General features: G+C 34.3%; 1 protein-coding gene across 1 annotated transcript; it reads right to left on the bottom strand.

Annotated features, from left to right (window-relative positions):
• Nucleotides 1-9,467: 9,467 nt before the first annotated feature.
• Nucleotides 9,468-21,399, bottom strand: LOC110687847 (survival of motor neuron-related-splicing factor 30-like). Its single transcript, XM_021864493.1, has 8 exons — nucleotides 21,132-21,399; nucleotides 19,877-19,945; nucleotides 17,488-17,616; nucleotides 16,961-17,043; nucleotides 16,790-16,865; nucleotides 15,023-15,220; nucleotides 10,849-10,977; nucleotides 9,468-9,954 (listed from the first exon to the last, which is right to left on the bottom strand). Exons 1-8 carry the CDS (start codon nucleotides 21,204-21,206, stop codon nucleotides 9,778-9,780), a joined length of 936 nt encoding a protein of 311 aa, XP_021720185.1. The 5' UTR covers nucleotides 21,207-21,399; the 3' UTR covers nucleotides 9,468-9,777.
• Between the last annotated feature and the right edge of the window lie 1,060 nt (nucleotides 21,400-22,459).

The raw sequence follows: 22,459 nt of genomic DNA, 5'->3' as shown, positions 1-22,459 counted from the left end.
AAAATGATTAAATCCAAAAAATTAGTTCAACATTGAATTTAGCAATCAAAGTTCCAACCAAATAAACAATTAAAGATTGGATCTTTAAAATATTTGGGGCTTCAAAAATTACAAGTTCACCATAAACATTCACACTTGAAGCAATTCATTTGCAACAATGTGAAAAATCAAAGTTTATGTGAAAAATGAACATACCAAATTAAGCACCAATTATGACTTCATAAACATGCTTAATGAGGTTTATAATTGCACTAGATTAGGGATGAAACCATACATTTAATCTACCTTCAACATGCAATAATTAATCAAGGTTAAAATATTTAACATTTTTCCTCAAAAACGAAAAACCCCTCGAAAAACATGTTTCTAGGTGGATTTTGGCTTCTGGACATTCCTTAAAGGTTCAAAAACGATTTAGAACATCGATTCCACCCAAAAATCACTATTTTTGAGTCGAAATCTGGGTTCGTCAGCCAAATTAGTAAAAATACGAGATTAAAACTAATTAAAACGAGTTTCTAATCTAATTAGAAAACAAAACCAGAAATTTAAATCCATTTTAAATCCCCTTAATTAATTATTAGTCACATTAATTAAAGTGAGCGCGGCTCAGACACCGCTGTTGGGTTTCGTAGAGTCCGACTCTACGCGGAAGAGAATCCCGCCCAAGACCCGCCCACTAATTAAGGCAACTAAGCGTGCAATCACAAATTAAACAACAATTAAGAGAGAGAAGGAAAAGACATTCATACCCTTGGCGCCCACTAATTCGCTCGGTCCCGAGCTCTTACTTCAAAACTTGAACCCCGCAAATGGGAAGTTCTCCAATGGCTCGTACCCAAGATCCTGACCCGAACGGTCCTAGTCCCGAAGGTTAGTCGGGACTTAACCAATAAAAACTAGAGTTTTACGAACTTAAGGTTTTCTCACTTTTCTTAGGAGATGTCTTTTTGGTTCCACTCAAGTGTTCTTCCCAAATCCCAAAACCTGGGTATTTATAGGGAAATGAACCTTGATTTCCCATTCTCAATCAATGTGGGAGATTTGCAATTTTCCCCATTTTATTTTAATCAAAACAAAATAAAATTGCAATTCAGTCACCAAGTTACAAGTGGCAACAGAAGGAGAGGGAGAAGGTGAAGACCACCAAGGGAGGGGACCAACCCACCTTGCTCCTCAAGGCAAAGACCAAGATTTGGTCCCCACTAGCAAAACCGGACCACCAAGCCAAGTGGCTGACTGGCAGCCTGCCAGCCTGGCCAGCCAGCCAGCACACACGCACAGCCAACCGCAATGCATGCGCAGCCAGCTAGTGCATGCGTGTTGCTAGCGAGCCACGCATGCTGGGTTGATGCCTATACGCTGCTAGCAAGGCTGCTGCTTGGTGCGTCAATGCTTGCACGCACACATCGCATGCTATGAAGGCTGGCCTTGCTTGGCTAGCTAGCATGCACAGCCTCACACACACGCATTGCTTGCGATGTTATGTGCTGCGCTGTGCGACGCCAAGCATGCTGCGATGCTCATGCTTGGTGCGTGCCACTGCCTAGCACCACGCATAGTGCAGCACGCCTAGCACGATGTTATGCAATGCTGCTGCTTGATGTGTGGCTGCGATAGTTAGGCGCCCAGCATGCTAGCAAGCACGCAAGGTTGCGATGCTTGCGAGCAGTGCTAGGCTATGCCTAGCGACATGCGATGGCTAGCTAGCATGCATGGCCCTAGCACGCCTAGCATGTTAGGCTTGCGGCTAGCATTGCGAGGGATCTTGCCTAGCCTAGCAATCACATGGCTAGGCCAATGCGAGGCTACGGCTAGGCTCGAACTTGTAACTTGTTTGATTTCACGTCTCGTCGAATTCTAAATTCGACTCGACTTGCGACTCTCGGTCTCGACGCTCTAAGCTCGATATCCAACGTCTTTGTTCGTAAATCTCTGACAACTAATCAAATCCTTCGGATTGATTCGTCGTCTCAGATCGGTTGTTCGATTGGGTTCGACCCGAAGGGTTCAGTCAAGATTAAGTTGTAATATTAATTGTATATTAATATTACTGATTAGAAGCAGTCTCCAACTAGGCATTCAGATCACTTGACCTTACTAAAGAATTAGCTTTCTAATAATTCTAAACCCTCTACCGAAATAATACACTTGTTGGAAGGACACCATTCCTTTCAAATCTCGTGCACCAACCAACAAAAAGCCTGATCTGACGTTGAAGGCGGGCCCAGTCGGGCTACGATTGCCCAGTCAGGCGCGAGAGCACAACAGCAAGACTGGCCAACTTCAAAATGCCATAACTTTTTCGTTTCTTAACGAAATTTTGCGTGTGACCTATCATTGGAAAGCTCTTGAAGTCTATATTCCAATGCAATTTAAATCAATGCATTATCATTTGTATAAAAAAGTTATGAGCAAAATAGTGAACCTGACTCGTTTTTTCCTCTTTTCCTACTAACACTTTGTTTCTTTTTTGCCCAAAGTTGTACCAAGCTGATGCATTGCAATGCTTGGGATGGTGGTGGCTATGAGTTGGATGATGAGGGGTAGTCACTTGGATTTCTTGTATATATAGGTACTCTTTCTTTATCATTTCTTTTTATTTTCTTTGGTGTGCTTAGTTTAGTTTTATTCTTTTCATAGTCTAGATTTTAGTGCTTTTTTAGTTTAGATTTCAATGCTTTCTAGGTTAGTTTTTATTGCTTTCAAAAAAAATATCCAAAAATACATTCCAATGAATTATATAAATCATGCTTTCATGTGCCCCTTGATGAAAATTTTTCAAAATTATTTTGATTCTTGGTTATTGATGATAAATATTGTGGATTAGTTGGTCATGATTTGATGTTTGATTGCCTTGAAACCTTAACATGCGTCAATTTTGTCTAACTACTTGTGAATATAGTGCTTGACTAGTTGATTTGGTGAGGAATGTGTGTTAGTTCCTGGTATGTCAATGAAGTTGAGTTTTGGTTTTTAACTTTGAGTAATATTTGTATGACTCATTATTATGAACATTGAGGAGGATGAAGGCATTTGTTCTTATAGGTGGCCTTCAGACGATATTAGATACATTTGTTCCCTTCTTACTACCCATATTGTTGCTTGTGCCCTTTTTATTGTTTATTAGCCACATTACAAGCCTATTTAAGCCCCATTAGTTACTAGTTCCAAGCTTAGCTTGGGGGAGCTAATAGATAATGAGGTGAGGGAGTTGTAGTTTGCACATAATTTGCACAATCTTGGGTGGATTTGAGAAGATATTTGTTTGTTCATATTTTTTGGTTTGAAGAAAAATTGAAAAGGTGTTCAAAAGTTGAAAAAATTTCAATGTGAGATAAAAAGAAAAAGAAAACAAATAAATAAATAAATTGTTTCAGTGTTCAAGTGTTCTAATTGTAGGTTGCTCAAGAAAAAAAAAGTTTCAAGAAAGAAAAAAAGTTGCAAAGAAAAATTCAAGTTGAAAAAAAGAGTTCAAAGTTTGTTTCTTCACTCAAGTTCTACATTATCATATTTGTATGAGTGAAGTTGTAAGTGTTGGAAAATTTGTGAAATATTGGATTGGTTATTTGGTGAATTTTTGGTAGAGTTGAGTTGTGTTTGAGATGATTTGGTCATTATTTATTTTTGACCTTGGTTTTATTAGGATTTGGCTCCCTTCAGCATGGCTTTGCTCTCACATTTTCCCAAATATTTCCTACCCTTTTACCCTAGCCTTATATTACAAGTTTTGAAAATCTTCCGACCTTTGTGCATAGAGTTGTATGAATGTGAAATTAGTTAATGCAACGAATGATTTGACATATTCCGAATCAACTACTAGGTTGAGTGCTTGTTTTTTTAAACACACGAGTGCGTGAGTTTGGGAGGACATTGTTCACATATGAAGGAGTTGGTTGGAGAGCAATCGAGTACATCTTTTACTCGTCTCATAAATGAGAGTTGAGTGTGTGAGCATTAGTCTTGAATTCTATATATATGCTATTGTGGTTTGCTATATGTGACAATTGTTCGGGAAGATTGGTAGTTGGATGAATTTGATTGATTGACTTTGATACTTATTTGTCGGATTTACCTGGAATCGTATTTATTGATATACAATGTATTTGGGGTGAAGTTTTGATTTATTTATTCATTGATTTGCTTAGGGACAAGCAATGGTTTAGCTTAGGGGAGTTTGATGAGTCTAATATATATATATATATATATATATATATATATATATATATATATATATATATATATATATATATATATAATTTCCCAGTCCCATAGTCATATTTGAGATTATTTGAGCTCTACGGAGCTATTTTTAATACTAATATACTAATTCTAGTGTTTTTGTAGGGTTGATATTATTTTGTATGAATTTGTAGAATTATGATAATTCTCGAGTTTATTGTACTACGAAGATATTAGAGTCGGATTGTATTTTATGGCCAAACATTTTAAGCCCAAGACCGAGTTAAAGGAATTAGGCTTCGTAATTAAGGGCTCAATTAAGTGAATGAATTGCACAGTTCAAGTTGCTATTATAGAAACCGGTAGGAGATTAGGCCAATCATTAAATAGCCCAATGGTACAAATCCAAGGATAAAAGAACCTGATGGGCGAGTATAAATGGCGGGCCCGATCGGGCGGCCCAATGCCCAATCGGATGAGTATGCCGCAAGCTACTACTTAAGTCGGTTTTGTTCAGCTTTTGGGCCTAAGATAATACGGAGTACCTGATTGGATAAATCCTAGTATGAGCAGGAGATTAGCTTGGGCAGCTTTATTATATACTACTCCGTATTTGATAAGCTTTGACTTCGTTATTAATTAGTTTTTAGTTCTTAGTTTTTAGTTTAGAACGCCTAGTTAGGAATTCTTAGCTTTTTGTTTTATATCTCGCTTCGTCTATTTCGTTTTTGCTAGTTAATATTTTTACCGTTCGTTAAAATACTATTGCTTTTCATTATTTACTAATTTTAGTTTTAGTTTTACGTTTTGCTTTTTGGTCAGTAGTTAGACTATTGTTTTTATACTTGTAAATACTTTAGTTTATGTTCTTAGTTTACTTCTTTTCCGATTGCTCTTCTTAGTTATCATTATTATTGTTTTTTTTTTTTTTTTTTTTTTTTGCACTAGTTTATTTATTGATTTTATTATGTTTTCTTTATTTGCTTTGATTAGTTTAGATTTAATTATGAGCAAGTAGTTTAATTCTAGGGTTTTTGGGGATCCATGAATAATATAAAGGGATGATTTATTATTATTGATTGTTAATGTTTTAAGTTAATTTCCTATTGATTGTTATAATGCTATGCAATTAGATTTGCACATGTTTAATTGTATGAGTTACGCAATATTGATTCGAGATTCGACATATGAGAATTAATATTAAGGTGTAGTTTCAATATATAGAATTAATTTATAAATGGTTAAGTCAAGATTCGAGAGATGCGATTTAATACCGCTAAGTTAATTATGTGATTGTAATACGTAACGAAATCCCTTTATAATCTGGTTAATTTATGCATTGATAATTGATTGTTGTCTTTCATCCCAGAGTATTATTTATTGGTGAACATATGCCCTAGGCTTTTTATTTATTTGATATTCTCTTAATCTTATTTGCTTAGTATAATTATTTCCCTTAGATTAATTTACAAAAAATCATATTTGTTACTTGATAATTCAGATTATATTAATTTATTAGAAATAGAAGAACACTATTTCCTTGTGGATTCGACCCTGCTTTCCTATCTATTTTAGTTAGTGGTTTAGGAATTATTTTTGATTTGGTGATACGACTCTAGCCTGTTAGGGGGTGGGTGGGAGGGACTAATTTAGAAAAGTGTTGAGGTTAAAAAAAACAAAGAGAATAAGTAATTATGAACATTGGATAGCACAATGTTAATATTTCTTTCCAAACGGTTCGAACTTTATTTGGATGCTTTTCTCTAAAAAAAAAAATCAAATCTAGAATTATATGTAATTATGTTGTTTTAATACAGCCATGGACTATACACATTTTACAATGAATTTAGGAAATAACCCTTTTAGTTGGTGGAAAAAATGAGAATACCCAATAAAGTTGGTAATTATAGATGAGAGATATGATGTTCCCATTGTATTGGTTCCAAATTCAAAATCATGTAAATCTTGGCTACATGAATAAACATGTCTCCAGCATGTTGTCAAATTGGAACCAAAGGGGCCCAAATCAACCATCAAGTTTCTTAACCTCTACTAATTGCTTAACACTACTAAATACTACTTGATACCGAATGAAATCAGCCTCATCAAAGCATTTTCAAAAAGATTAACATCTTTATTAAGAATTATTATAAGATGATAATTTAAGCCATTTATTTTACAAAGAAAATGTGGATGAAATAAGGGAATTTATAATAAATAGTTAGTGTAATAAAAATATAGATAAATTGAGAGAGCTAATGAAAAATATTATAGGTGTATAAAACTTGTGAATAAAATCTTGAAAATGAATCAATATTACAAGACAAGATAATAAATTAATTGTCAAAAGTAGAATACAGTACAAGTACATACGAATCTATAAAGAACATCAAAATTTGAACAAGCTAAGTAATACCTACGTTTTATATTATTTGCAACGATTTGATATAAAGTGTGATTAAAAAATGTCTAATCGTTATAAATAATATGAAACAGAGGAAGTATAAATAAGGAATATTTGTATTTTAGGTTACGGTCTTTTTTTTAAGGTAAGGAGTAGGTTTCTATCAGGCTAAGTCCAAATCAGCGGGATAGGCTCATAGGCCATTTGGAGGGGGGAGGGAAGCATAATGAAATCATCGTCCCAAAGTGTCTTTATAGCTAGTGGGATGTAATCATGTAATCTCACAACTTCATGGTTGTGAGGTGATAAACCTTTTCACTGGATTAAGTTGATCAAGTCTTATTTGGTAGATTCTGGTTAAATAATTGAAATATTCTAGGAAAATTTGCCAAGAAAAATACGACCTTTCAGTGGCTTTCCTTTTTTTTCCGTAAGTTTTAAGGGTTATTTTTGTATAAAAAAATTGTAAAAAAATTTGACCAATGACAATGTGACATGTGCCACAAGTAACCTGTTAAATAGGTTGCCAACCGGTCACGTTCTATTTACAGAAGATTTGTGTCAAACGTCATATTATTTTGAGATAATCTAAATATCATTCCATTTTTGAAAACTGCTGAAAGGTCGTATTATTATTGACAAATTTTCCAATATTCTATCGAAATGGAGGTTGAGGGTGTAGTGTGGGAGATACTATGTATGTCTTATGTGATCATATAAAATTTTAGCTTGAGGACATTCAAATGCTAGTTCTTTCAAATAATGTAGGGAAAAATCTATCTAGTGAATGCACAAAATAAAAGATAAAGTTATATATAATCCCTCCGTTTAATATTACTCACAAAATTTTTCTTTTACGTTTATTTCATGATAATTATAACACTAACCTCACTTTTACAAATATTTAATTATTTCTCTCCTATCAATCTATTTACACTCCTTTTTTATTACTATTTCTCTCTCCTATGAATAGCCTATATTTTTCCTAAACTTTGTGCATACCCTATTGTGATTACTATGAAACAAATGGAGTAATTATGATTCGATAATTGGTGATTTTTTTAATTTTTTCATTGATTGGGAACACCTTGACCAAACTTAACTCATACGGTTTTTTGGTCCAGTATTTTTATGCCAGGTACTTACGACTAGAAGAAAGTGGTAAGAGAATATGTACTCAAAAACTCTCACTTGGTTGTTCCTAAAACGATGCAAAGCACCCTATATAGTATATATTGTCATGAATTCATGTTAGTATGTTACAATATAATAGTTGACATAGTTTTAAGATTTATGGATGATAGGAAACAAAACAGTTACCCCAGTAAAGTATCAACACATCACCAAGAATTGTACTCACTTTTAAAAAGTGAATAAAACCTTTTTATTCCCTCAAATATTTTATTTTTTTACTCCATCCAATATGTATTACAGAGCATTTGAGCATTTTGACGAACCATTTTAGATTATATTATTTTCCATTTAAAATTCATGTACACTATAGTTTGTCGATTTAAGATTTTGATGCGGACTTGTTAGTTTTTGTGCCAGCACAATTATTACAATCTTGTGTGCATAACCTTAGACATTATGATGAAGAGCAAGAATCTAACCTTGAATTAGTGGGAGTACCATACACCCGAATATATTTAAAAAATTTCATATAATTCTAATTTAGACTTAAATTCGCTCATCCAATTAAAAGTAGAATTTGGAATCTAGTCACGCAACAGGATACGAGTCAACTTTGATAAATAAAAGTAGACTTTGAAATCTAGTAGACGAAAAAATTAGTAAAAATAATCTCGACTTTAAGCTTACATAATACTCCCTCCGTTTTTTTTATTTGCCTCACTTATCTTAAATGGTTGTTTTTTTTTAATTGCATCAATTTTTTTTTTTTTTTTTTTGTTTAAATAAAGATTGATTCATAAATAAAAAGTCATATGACATCTACAAAGAGATTTATATCTATTAAATACATGACAATTGAATCAAATAAAACTTCCTTTCAACAGAGCTAAGATCGTTGTTGCAAATCATACATTCTTTATACTCTCTTTCATATCGTTGTGATTTACAGCCTTCTTCGACGAGGGGGTCTATCGATCTGTTGTAGTCGTGAAGAAAATTTTCATTTGATTCATCTGATTGTAATCGAAGGATTAACCTCTTTTTTGATCCCGCACAAATTACCCATGAAACAACTTGTACCATACTAAACTCAAAAAACAAAACTAAACCTAAAACAAAGCCCACTATAGGGGCGCTTACTACACTCAAACCTACTATATGGATACTTAGAACCTTCAAAAAGTGTAACTATATATAGCAACTTTATACAATATTTTATTATTTCTCTCACCTACTTTAAACCTCAATCAAATTAATTTATCATTTCTCTCTCTCATGGTCCCTACTACTCTCTTTCACATACTTTCACTTTCATGGTCCCCACATTACTTTACTATAATAAATTATTTATCCACTCACATTATTATACTATAACAAATTCACTCTCTAAAACTCCGCGCATTTACAAATGAAGCAAATAAAAAAAACAAAGGGAGTATTAGAAATGCACCAACAAAAGCTCAAAGCTATGGGTTTATTTGTTATCATTGTGTTTTCAGTTTTTTATTTTTTGTTTTTCGAAATCATGCTATGTTATAGAATAAATAAAAAATTAGTTAAACTTATTAAAATCATGATAATTTTAAAAACTAACTAGATAATACACTTTTTTCCTGTTTCCTTATATGGTTTTTTGTTTTCAAAAAAGCATAAAATTAAAATCAAAAAACGATATCAAATAAACCCATTTTCATGGGCCAAATCAAAAGTTAAAACCATACTGTGCAACACGTCCTCAACAATAATATGCAGAAACTGCGGATAACATCAAGCATTCAAGCATCTTCTATATGATTATTAATGAACAGGAATTGGTACATAGAAAGATTGGAGTTCATACCAAATTCAACACTAGCGAAAACAAATTCCAAAAGTCATACCCTGTAATAGCTAAATTTCAACGTATCATAAAATTGAATCCGGGGAAGGGGGGTAATGGTTTGGAACTTTCACCTATACCAGCAAATAACACAACGAAAGTATTAATCAAGAGCCTAATCCTAACTCATACTCCGGTAAGATAAATACAAGTTACTTAATACAACGCCATAAAAGGCTTAATCATCAGCTTCACCATTTTCGTTGTCTATGTTAGCTCCCTTGAGGTGCAGGTGCTTCTCCCGTTTCTGAAAATCTGTCAAGCCTTTTCCACTTCCAGTCACTCCAACCTTACCCTGTGGATCTTCAGGGGACTTAAAAATGCTTTCTTTTTTGCGCCCTGAAAAGAAACCAACCTAGTCGCAAAAAAGAGAACCAAATTAGTACCCCTTCTAGACACTTGACATGTACATTTGTAACTGCACTAAGCCAATAAAGGCAAATAAAATTGATAAATACACAACAAAACAAAGTAGATAGGAAGAGGGAACAAAATATTTAGTACAAAGTAAATCCCTACCTTTTAAAAATTATAAACAAATTCTTATGAACAATGTGGCAACAATTATACACTTAAAAATGTTTATATACTTATTTGTTCTCATTAATGATAATTGTCTTTTTTTTTAAGTTTGTAATAATTGCGTATAGATATTTATACCCCTAAAAATATTTGTTTATATATTTTTGTCTAATGCTGCTAGCAACTAAATTTGTGACATAATTTCAACTAAAAGAGCTCCCCGGAAAGGGCTAGCTATGGCGCGTGCATCGTGCGCGAGCCGCCCTAGTTATATGAAATATATTGCATGAAAAACAGTTGGCAGGAAAAAAAACAATTAAATCTGAAAGATTCAACACAAAGTAAAAGGATTATCCGATCGTTTTTTTAGCTCAATCAACCTGATAACCCTATCACTTTCTACTTTGTCAGTCCTCCCCACCCCCACAGCACCCCAGTCAATAAAAAAACTACAAGAATAAACCAATGCAGACTTAGCATACAATCAATATGCACCTTGCTGCCAAGTGTTTGGATTATTCTAGGTTTATAATAGAAGCACGACAGTGAAAGACCAGCAGGAGGCAAGTGTTCAACTTGTGGAGTTACACAAATAATTAAAGATAGATGATAATTGAGCAGATCCATTAGATGATCAGCCAGACTAGGACTGAGACATAACCCAGATTCCAACAAGGGGCAGCAGCAGGGGGAGATACAAGCAACCAAAACAAATAAGTCATATTACCTTCTTCGCACGCCCTTTTGTACTTTGAAATTGCTGCCAAGCATTTTGACGTTTGTTCTGAGTCACCTCAAGTTGCTCAAATCGCGCTTTTGACTTAAATGAGTGTATCTTCTTACGTTTTGCTGCTTTCTGCTCAAATCAACACAAGTTATCAAATGATATGTAGCACTCTTATCAATAAATTCTATTAATTCAAATTAGCAACAAAATTGGAAACTAGCACTATGTTTGGATAAAGAAAAGGAGGGAATTCTAGTGATGCTGAGGTTATGAAATTGGAAATTAGCACTATGTTTAAATAGAGAGAAGTAGAGGGAAAGGAAGAGAAGAGAAGAGGAGGGATGCATCACTCTTTGTTTCCCTCTCCTCTCCTCACCTCCCTTTCCCTTCCCTCTTTTTCCTTCACCTCCCTTCACTATTATTTTCCAAACATAGTGTAGGGTTAGAGTTTCGAAGTTTCTAATTCGTGATTGAGTTTCGAAGTTTCCAATTTGTGATGAAAAATTGAGTAGAAATGGGGGGGAAATCGAGAGCAGCACAGATACGTAGAATTTGTTTAGAAAATGAAAGTTTAAAATTGTCTTTTCATGATACTACCTCCGTTTTTTTTTTATGTGCAACTTTTGCCATTTTAGTCCGTTCACTATTATGTGCAACTTTCTTTTTTCATTCTATTTTGGGTAAACAAAAACCCTTTGAATTACATATTTACCCATACTTAAACATTTTAATTTTCTTAATGTTACCCTTATCTTATTTTAATCATTTTACCCACCCATTTACTCATCTCCTAATCTACCCACCACCCATTCACCCTCTTCATCTCTTTCACCTTCACCCTCTTCATCTCTTTCACCCTCCTCCCACCACCATTCTCTCTCCTCCTTCACAACCACCTTCCATCCCACCGGCTTTCTGCTCCCTATGACCACGACCCTTAAACACCACCACCTTCTTTCTCTGTCTTCATCATATCCTCATTTCCCCATAGCCACCGTCGACCAAACCACCACTACACCTACTGGAAGTACCACAACTCCCACTGAAACCACCACCACTCCCACCGAAACCACCAGTACATCCACCAAAACCACCACTACACCCATCGAAAAACCCCCAAAACTACCACAGCTCCCACGCTACACCCACCGAAAACATCATAACTCCCTCCAAAACCAGCGAAAACCACCACTCCCTCTCTCTTTCTTCAATTCTGGAATTTTCCCCAAAAATTCACCAAGAACCCTAATTTATTTTCCTTATATGAGCATTTGAATTCTAGATCTGAGACCCAAATTGTCGTCTTTTAAAAATGAACATCATATTCATGGATCCAAGTAATGAATCTCCTTAATCAATTAATTGTTTTGGTGGGAGTGGTGGAGGATTTGACTGTTTTTGGTGAGAGTGGTGGTGGTTTCGGGAAGTTTCAGTGGGAGGGATGGGTATTTTGGTGGTTTTCAGTGGGAGTAATGGGTTTTGGTAGGAGTGGTGGAAGTTTTGGTGGTTTTTGGTGGGGTGTTGGTGGTTTCCGATGGGGCTGGTGGTGTTTGAGGTGGGGTGGGTTTTCAGTTCACATGGGTACATCGCACATTGGGTTGGCTGGTGGTGGTGGGTGGTTTGGTTAATTATCCAAACATTCTCTCTCCACCTTAATTACATACTCCTATAATATATTAATCATCATTATATTATCTTAATCTTTGCCCTTCAATCTTTTGCCTCGTGAACCGCAACTTTTGCCAAAGTTGCACATAAAAAAAAACGGAGGTAGTAATTCAATTTGTATATTTAATTTTCCTTCCAAACTTTCAAAATTTGAAAAGAATTTATTCTTAAACAATCAATGGAAAGTTTTCCTTCCATATCCCTCCCCTACATGTCTCTCACCCCCTACAAATGTTATCCAAACAATAGAAACTATCACCCTCCCTTTCCCTTCTTTTTATTTTTCCACTCTTTCCTTGGATCCAAACATAGTGTAAATGAAATTGCATCCATTATAAATTTAAAATTCACAATCAAACCATCAACTCCTTATTCTTAAGCTCAAAATTATTCAAACTCTTCCTCTCACTGAATTTGGAGTACCAATATTAATTTGTTCCCTAAGGAGAGGTTGGAGAAGGCAGTTGGAGACACTTTTTTTTACTGGGAACGTCAATTTCAGTGCTGGATCCAAGAATCTTCGCATTAAATGATCTAATTGCGAACTATGTTGACACCCTTTCTTAAGGGTCATCCTTATCCAGTTAACACACTTCTATTTTTATTTTATTTTATTTTTTTTTATTTTTTTACCCTAAAAAAGAAATGGTACCATGAATGGTTTTTTATGTATCAAATAGTATGGGTAATACTTTTATGGAGTACTGCTATGAAAACAATAAAGAAATCACCACCCACAAAGTAATGGTCTCCAAAACCCACTAACTATGGTAAAAAAAATTACCCACTACCAACTTTCACATATAAAATTACTATAGTCAATTAATCTTCCTTAAAACTATGTGCTCAAACTGAAGTGTGTAGTACCTTTATCTCTTTAGTGTGCCTAGAGCTTTTTCATACATTGGTCACTACCTACTACAAATCAGGAATGGCAAGTTTACTGTCCACAAACTATTAAGACATTACCTAAAGGTTGATAAAGGGGGGATTTTAAATACAATACGAAGTACATTAAACAGAGATATTAGTGTTTCCACATTGATTTAGGTTTAAAAATTCTGATAATTAGATTTAAGAATTAGAGCCAATTGTTATACCAATGACGAAAGACAATTTTTATATCAATAATGGGAGGAACTCCCTTTTATGTACCAATGTGTGTAATGAGGATTGGAATGAATAACAATACTCCCTCCATACCATAAAAAAGTGCTCGTTTCCATATTCAAGGTCAAACTTAAAAAATTTGACCAATTATTCTCATTAATATATACAAAAAATAGTCATGTAATAAAATGTTAGATTCGTAACACACCCTGGATTTGAGGTTCAACTACCACAAAACCTTGGAAAGTCTTATAAAGTTCAAGTATGGAAGTATTAAGATGGCAATGTTGGGAAAGGTTGTTGGCGAAGCTGGTGAAAGATTAAAGCCACGCAAAGCAGTGTTAAGAAAGGTTTGTGGAAAAGCCAACACATGTTTCATTAATGGTTTCACAAAGATCTAGGTTTTAGAAGTGGTTTATTGGAGCTAATAGGTGGTAAAGAGAGAGATGCATTCATGTATACCATGTGATCAGAGTTAGAGAATAGTACAAAAGATCAAATGGGACAAGCAATACGAGACAGAGGGACAGGAGTTCTGGATAATTGTAATTAAAATATTCGACCCAATTGTATTCAGGGGGTCCATTTGGTTTACAATTCAGAGGGGTTTGATCTTTGATCCACGCAATACTGAGCAAGCCCCAGTTTGGCCAAGGTTCAATTCCCGCCTTTTCTTTAAGAATGTGTGATGGATCCAAAATTGGGCCAACCCATTAAGGTTTATCGCCGTAGGGCTAAGGTGGGTCAAATTGACAAAGTGGGTCAATTTCACAAGCAAAAGGAATTCAACGGTAACAAGGGGGAAAATGGAGAGGCTTGGACAGAAGTGGAGAAACAAGGAAGGCAGTAGCTTTTGTCAAGAAAGCCATTTCAGGAAAAAGACAAGCTTGAAAAGAAGGAGACACCACTTTGGTAACCATGGCTAAACGATTGTTGTTCCCAAGTCTTAAGAGGTCAACCTTAATTAGTTTAGGGCATGCTTAGTGCTTGAGTATAAAATGCATTGAATGTTGTAGTAGCTACTTATCCAGAAATTTGAGTGAACTCATTAGAGATTGGTAGCCTAAAGCTACTCTTGAGATTGATAGCCTAAGGCTATTGTTTATCTTGTAATCATCCTTATGTTCGAATTAATCAATCAAAATACTCAAGCTTGCCTTAATTTCGTATTAATTTAGCATTTAATCATTGTGTGAGAATCGGTCCTTGACAAAATGCTATGTGTTGATGTTGCCTTTCGTACACTCTATCCAGATCATAACCAAAATGAAACTATGCAGCTTAGCCTAATTTGTAAGCTCGGATAGGGAGCACCCTTGACCCACCCAAAAAATAATTAAAAAGCAACACACAAATAGCACTGGTTAAAATAGGAAGCACCACATCCAATACTCACCACGTCTTCAGGGTCATCAGGATTTATACGAAGTTTTGCTGGTAAACTTCGTGACTGGAAGTCACCAGCAGCTGCTTGTGCAATTTTTCGTTTCAAGGCCTGTTTAGTAGCTTCTGCTTCCTTCTCTGCCTTTAATAAAGCATCAACACCTGCATCATCATCGTCACCTTGAAGTAATCGGACATTTGCAGGATCGACCTGAGAATTCAAATCAATAGATCATGTGGCATTCACTAGCAGCAACAGTCTATTTGCCCATCTCACTGAAAATATAAGTTATTACATATATAACATCAATTTTTAAGAAACTAATTTCATGAGCCAAGCAGCTAAGTAATTTGAGGCCTTTGAAAAAAGGTTGAAATTTACAGTTTATAATGTTGCATATTGAAGAATTTAAAGTAAAACATCTCACATCAGTTATGAGGATAGCAAAATATTAGCCAAATATTTGCAACTATGTTATTTCAAGCTCAAGTTGTTTTGCTCTAAGTTTTAAGTCAAAGTATAACCTGATTATGAGTATTGAATTATGAGGTGCACCAGGGGCCTTATAAAACTAAGTGTTGAAATAACATAGCTCAAAAAATAGATTTGAATTGAGCTCATATACAAGTATATGTATTCCGATCCAAACAACCAAGCTCAAACTCTACTGATTTGCTGACACACACCAAAAACACTTACCGGGTAACCCCTGATCAAGTAACCTCGGCCACAGCCACATATGAAACTTTGTGTTTAATCTATTCTTAACACCACAAATTTCCTAGGGCTGGCTTTCTTTATGTTATTTTTTTGGCTAAATCTTTCTATTAGTGCTTGGCTGCACTTTCTGCCCCAAATATTAAATAATATCATTACGTACTGCCTCAAGAAATCATCATCAAGACCTGAACAAATAAACGTAGACCATATTTCTGGACAAGGTCGTCCCATCTATCATAGAGGCCCTGTGCAATTGAGATAAATTTAGGTCCTCTTTTTAATGAGATGTATAATACTTCTCGTTTTTTAATAAATGCTCCACTTTGACTTTCACGGAGGTTTAGGAAAAAAATAGAATTTTTTAAAATATTATTTCAATGGAAATATGTTGAAAAAAAAAATCATAAAAGAATTAGTAGGTTATTGTAGGGATGAGAGAGAGAAGGATATTTGTAAAAAATGAAATTGAGCCGGGGGACATTAGTTAGTAGGAAAGTATTATAATATTGGTTCAATCTTCCAAAATATGGGAATGAAACAATTAACTAAAAAACAGCCAAAAATGAAAAATAAAGCACACATTAAACAAATGGAGAGAGTATCTAAACCTTTAAATAAGTAGTGCTTTAATTTAAAACTGAATAAGTATCTACACAAATAAACCTTTAAATAAGTAGTACATGTATGACTGACTATTTAATTTGGATAGATTTTGATTAAAATAAAAAATAAATATTAAAAAAAATCTGGAAAAAAAAATTACGTGAATCGAACCATGCACCTACAAGAACTTGAAGCTACAAATTTACCATTGAAATACTAAATCATCTCTACAACAACTTGTATACATAGGATGAATTTGAGGCCCAAGCAGTATTAGGCCCAGGGCAGGCCTGTTTCTGGGGTAAAAATTATGTTTTTTGCAAAAAATAAATAAATGATCTTCAATACAGACACGTCAAGAAGCCATGAATTCCATAATGATGAGATTATTAGAAGCATCACAGCATAATATATTCATAACTAGAAACAATTGTCAGAGTAAAATCAGGAAAATACCTCTTCCTTATTTCCCCATTCATCAAAGCGAACAAAATAGCCATTCAGAGTGCAAGCCTCAACAGTTGCATTATACCTGAACATTTAACTAATCAAACACAGAAACAGAGGGTAAAACAAACAGCAAAAGCAATTATATCCTACTAAACACATGATGCTGCCTCTTCTTACCATTCTCCATCTTCACTCCAAACTGCTTGAATTTTTGTCCCAACAGGGAACCTGTCCTCTCTATCTAACATGTTTATGGAATCCTGAAAATGAAGAAGCGACACCTTCAGCATTAACACAAGGCACAATGTAATACTAAAAACAGCTATTGCTTGTGCAGAATTATTAGACCTAGAGCAATAGAAATTTGGATGGACAACAAAAAGCATGACCCACAGTGATCAAGAAATAAAAAAGAAAACCACTTATCCTACACCTTACGGAATACAGATATTGCATAACTTTATGGTTATGTCTAGAAATCATGTATCTGTTCTTGGTGAAGCAGCTGTCTTTATTGCAGAACTTTATTGTTATGTCTTTCTTGCACTAAATGGATGTTCTAAATATCAGGGGCTTTAGTTTATGTGTGTTATTACTTTCTGAGTCACATTGTATACTGTTTTAGCCTTTGGTCTCATGGAGGAACTTCGATTGTGCGTGCATGCAAGAGAGAGAGAGAGAGAGAGAGAGAGAGAGAGAACTACCATTTCATACTGAGATATTCTATTTGATTCCCGCAGGGTGTCAGATGTACTTGCATTTGTGCTGATAGCAGAAACAAAAATCTCATTTTGCTTTGTAGTTTCCAGTAGCTCTTCGGTCAGAGCAATTACCTGAAAGATAGATTATACTCAGTATAAGAAATTTATACAGAGATATAATTTAGGCCTAGACAGCTGTTAAATTCCGAACTTAGAAAATCGGGGTCAACTCCTGAAAGACTGAAATCATGAGGATGTATGCAGAGGTGAAACATCCAACACATAGCAGACCTGCACAGAAACCAAGATAGAAGTGATGGGCATCTGGATGAAATTCTAACAATCTACACATCTCTAACCATTTCTCTACTCCCACTACAGCTGCCTATTATTATGATATGAGCCAAACTTGATCAAAAACAGTAATAATTTTAAAACAAGCAACAAGAAAAAAACCAACTATAAGCAGCTTGTTTTCGTCACTTGTTGAACTACATACTTAAATCGCATTTCCAACTTGATCAAAATGCACAATGAATTTTGAGTATAAAGAGAACTGTATTATAAATTAAAGCTCATACCCTAATACAATCTATTAACAAATTAAAATAAATTTTTTGACCTACGTCTGTACGGACGTACGGTCATTTTATGTACACTTTCGCTTCTTCCATTGGATCCACAATAACCTTTTTAAATATTAAAAAAATGAAGAAATACAAATTTTAATTCATACTTTCCTTTCTTAGCATCTTGCCCACCCCTTCCTCACTAATAATTTTGACTTTCCTGATTATCAATAAACCAGGTAGTATATATATGAATATATATCAAAATTATCATAAAACAAATAGAATAAAAAATAATAATAAAGATAAAAAAAAATAAAAAAAAATAAAAAATAAAAAAAGGAACCAACAGCCCATCACTAATCAAGAAAAAGAGCAGAAAAAATCATCTCCAATCTCACATTACAATACAAAGGAACACTGGCATCAATACCACATGAGCAAGAACCCAGACACAACTTAACAATACCACTAGATCCCATAAATGAAACCCACAAAAATTGCCAACCACAAAAACAATGTTCCTCTCCAACCCAAGAAACCATATAATAGCAACAAAAAAGAATTTTGCCACAACTATGCCCCTGAAACTTTCTTAATTTCATACAAACAATGTGCAAATGAGCCAGAAAAGTTAACGCAGCAACCTTAAAACCTACCGGACCTATTACAACAACGGCATGGCATAGCACACATGAGAAGAAAAGAATTGATTTATCTCCAAATCTATGATAGATTACAAGTATTGTGTTTCCTCCAAATTAGAAACCCAAATAAAATCAGTCATCTACTTAAGTGCCTAATCCTTTTAGCTAAATTTTAGAAGGGAAAAAGTTTGTGAATTTAGAGTTTATTAATAGCTGACTATAAAAGAAATGACAAGGAAAGGATCTAGAGGAATCAACTAACCAAACTCTCCTCGTGAGAATCAGACAAAGAAACCAAATCACGGATGCCATTAATAAGCTGTGACAGTTCACAATACTAAAAGTAAGTCCTTTAATAAAATTTCAAACAATAGCATTTATCATCTCACAAAAAACAATGGAGTTGGAGTATGTGAGGGAAAAAAATTCTCCTACTTGACGAATCTTTGAAAAGTAACAATGTACTCTTCATTACCCACCTTACTTGACCAAAAAAATGAAAAGTGATGAAATATGTGGATGAACTTCCAAGAACTTTTACACATTCTTATCGTATTTTTCTACGCCATGCCAAAAACCAAAAAAAAAAAAATAAATAAATAAATAGAATATACCCTTCGTTCCCTTCCTAGATATATAACAACCAACTACCTAAATAAAGAGATTTTTTTTACAAATTAAATTACCATATTACAGATTTAGTCTTCCTTAAAATTAAAACCTATTCTCAACTAAAATGATGATTCTTCTTCTCTACACCTACCCCAATGCCCTGCCAAAAAAAGTATGTAATAAGCCTCTCTAATTTCTCACACCAATCAAAAGCTTAAAGAGGAGAACAAACACATAGCAAATTCTGTAGCAGACCAGCTGCAATAAAATAGACTCCTCTCTTAACAATATACCCCGGTTAAGAACAATATTGAAATCCTCATTCAAAAAAATTCAAACTACCAATCAAAGTAAAATCGAAACGAGAAAACTCTAAATTAAAAATAACATCAAAGGAACTTTGAATAATTTTATCAAAACTAAAATACACCAAACAACACAAAAAAAAAAAATTAAGGAGAGAGGGTGAAACTACACACTCACACACACATAACAAAACAAAAGGGGAGAGAGAGAGAGAGATTATTTGGGTAGATATCAACAGAAGTTTTGGGTTATGATCACCTCTTCAAGTTCCTTTTCCATGTCCTTATATTCAGAATTCCCTGGATCATCCTCCAAAAGCAATTTAACCTGAAATTGCAAAGAAAAATATATATCAAAACATAATCTCATGCATTAATGTAGAAAATAATAGTATAATTCTGACCGTCTATTTTTGCCATTATATAAAATAAAACGCTAATAAGTTGTTGGATTTATCTTAATGTATATTATTGGAATATCAAGTCATTATTTTTACTAATACAATTAAAAATATTGATAGTCAAAGTTGAGGAAAAAAAGTAAAGTGTGGCAATTATTAAGGAACGGAGGCCGGAGGGAGTATCAATTAAAGACAAAAAGAACAAGCAATTAAACTAACATATATACAGTCAAAACTCGTCATTTAAAGCACGCAACATCCAGATTAGAAACCAAAGTAAGACTCATTAAATTATTCATCATGATGCAAACTATGAAACCCTCATCACCTATTAATCGAAATGAACTCAATGGCTACCAAGAAAAAGTGGAAATTAAGAACCACGGTTACCACTTACCTAGAGAGAGTCAATATACTATTTTAAAATTTGCAGGAGTATTGCTTCTTAAGAGTTAAGAAGCTGAATAATAACATTGTACACTACGCCTCTTATCTTATCCATGTCACCAATCGGGAAGGAAGCTAATTCGCAAATATCAGGCATTATTCATTGCAGATTTTAATATGAAGAAACTAATAAAAAGATGTGAAATTGAAAATCAAACTAATAAATATATGATTCTCTAGCCTATGGGAATAGAAAGCTCAGTCACAAACGAATTGAACCCCGTTGTTCGACAATTTCGAAAATTCTTACTCATCACTCCTGCTAATTCAATAAACAGATTTACAACTACAGTCATAAGAAATACAGTCAAGTCATCAATGTTTCCAACAAAAGCTTACAACAAAATTTCACGATTATAACTCCAACCAAAATTATCTTCTATTTAATTCCGACATTGGTAATTCCAATATATAAAACCCTCCAATTATACAAAAGAAATAGCTTGAAGTTTGATGCCCAATTATAGTTCATATAGAAACCAAAATTACAATACACAGTAAATCAATTATGATAAATTCAATTAGCAATAGTAAAATAAAATAACAAATCAACCCTAATTTGATTCCAACAACAACACAACAATCAAGAAATCGAATTACAATAAACCCTAAATCGCAAAATATAATTTAAAATTTTACAAGATAATAATTATAAAAAGAAATTACTTGCTGTAGTTGCTCTTTGTAGGTAGAGATGTTCGAAGTGAGTTCTTCGATGCTCAACTCTTCGCCGCCCTCCATTTTTTTTTTTTCTTTTTTTTTTTTTGGAAAGAATCTGCTTCTTCACAAACTCCCTGTATTTGACGAAAGAGGAGGAAACAGGGAAAGATTTTATCGAGGAAGACTCACGCGAAGTTCAATAACTAATGCGCCTCGCCTCGCCTCGCCTCGCCTCTAGAGAACAAAATTTATGTTCACCTTTAAAATACGTAGTAAGTAGTGGTGATAAAAAAATGGAGTTGGGTCGGATCTTAATATCAAGTCTCGTGCCCAAATTTGCAAAAAATTATGAGTTCATCGGGTTAAAGCGGGTTTTTTAGCTTTTTCGGGCCGTTTTTGGGTTTTTAACTAAAAAATGTTTTCTTAGGCTTGCCCAAAAATGCCCTATTTTCGGGCCTAGTCGGGTCGGGCTAGCAAGTCGAGTCGATGTTGATCACATCTAGTTGTAAATAGAGCATGATGTCTCAACACTGTCAAATCTGTTCGAGTTATGTTTATTTAGCCTACCTTGAATTGATCAAGTCAATTTTAAGTTATGTCAATTTGGTTAAGATTTGTTGAGTCAAGGTCGGATTTGAATTAATTCAATTTCGAATCGTTTCATGCTCAAGTTCATGTTAGAGTAAAGAGAGTATAAGTCATGTTTCTCGGTTTATTTATGGCTTTTCAAGAGTATGATCAATCTACTCCACAAGTAGGTTGTGGCCTACCACATTTGCCCACATATGGATTGTGGAGTAGACTTTTTCCATGTCTAGATTCATTCTCTTCGCATTCTTGTTCTTTTTATTAGGATTCCTTTGTAACCTCTGCTTAACTCCTTTCTTAATGGTATGTTTATGGGTTGGTTAATTCTCTTAATTGCTAATTAATCTCTTTGTCTTTCATCCTTTCATTTTATATATTCCTTGGTGGAGAAAATCAGTTATTATGTGACATACACATATATACATATCCAAAAAGAGCTAAACACATTCTTCTTCTTTGGACATAAGTTTTTATGGCTCCATGTCTCACCCAAAAGTATCTTTGAGTGAGAGTGGTGTGTAAACTTAGGGAACGTACCGGTGATACAATGTGCACCTCGGTTGAGCCGGAATTCGTTTTCAAAGTCAGTGATGACATGTCACGCCACACCATCTTCCTTTTTATTTAGGGTAAAAATACCCCATCACGTGGTCCAATCCCATAGTGACACGTGGCCCAATAAAAGGGCGACACCTGTCCCAATAGGAAGATGACACGTGACCAACAAAAGAGCACCTAAAAGAGAT

The sequence above is a fragment of the Chenopodium quinoa genome, unplaced genomic scaffold, assembly GCF_001683475.1.
Source record: "Chenopodium quinoa cultivar QQ74 unplaced genomic scaffold, ASM168347v1, whole genome shotgun sequence".
Taxonomy (NCBI): domain Eukaryota; kingdom Viridiplantae; phylum Streptophyta; class Magnoliopsida; order Caryophyllales; family Amaranthaceae; genus Chenopodium; species Chenopodium quinoa.
This window is presented reverse-complemented; position numbering and strand designations above follow the sequence as displayed.

Excerpts from the sequence above, each read along its gene's own strand:
- LOC110687847 (XM_021864493.1), bottom strand. The coding sequence starts at position 21,206 with ATGGAGGGCGGCGAAGAGTTGAGCATCGAAGAACTCACTTCGAACATC. Across the intron at positions 19,946-21,131 it reads ACAAAGAGCAACTACAGCAA|GTTAAATTGCTTTTGGAGGA; the intron begins GTAATTTCTTTT and ends TTGCAATTTCAG. Across the intron at positions 10,978-15,022 it reads CTGATGACCCTGAAGACGTG|AAAGCAGCAAAACGTAAGAA; the intron begins GTGAGTATTGGA and ends TGATTTGAGCAG.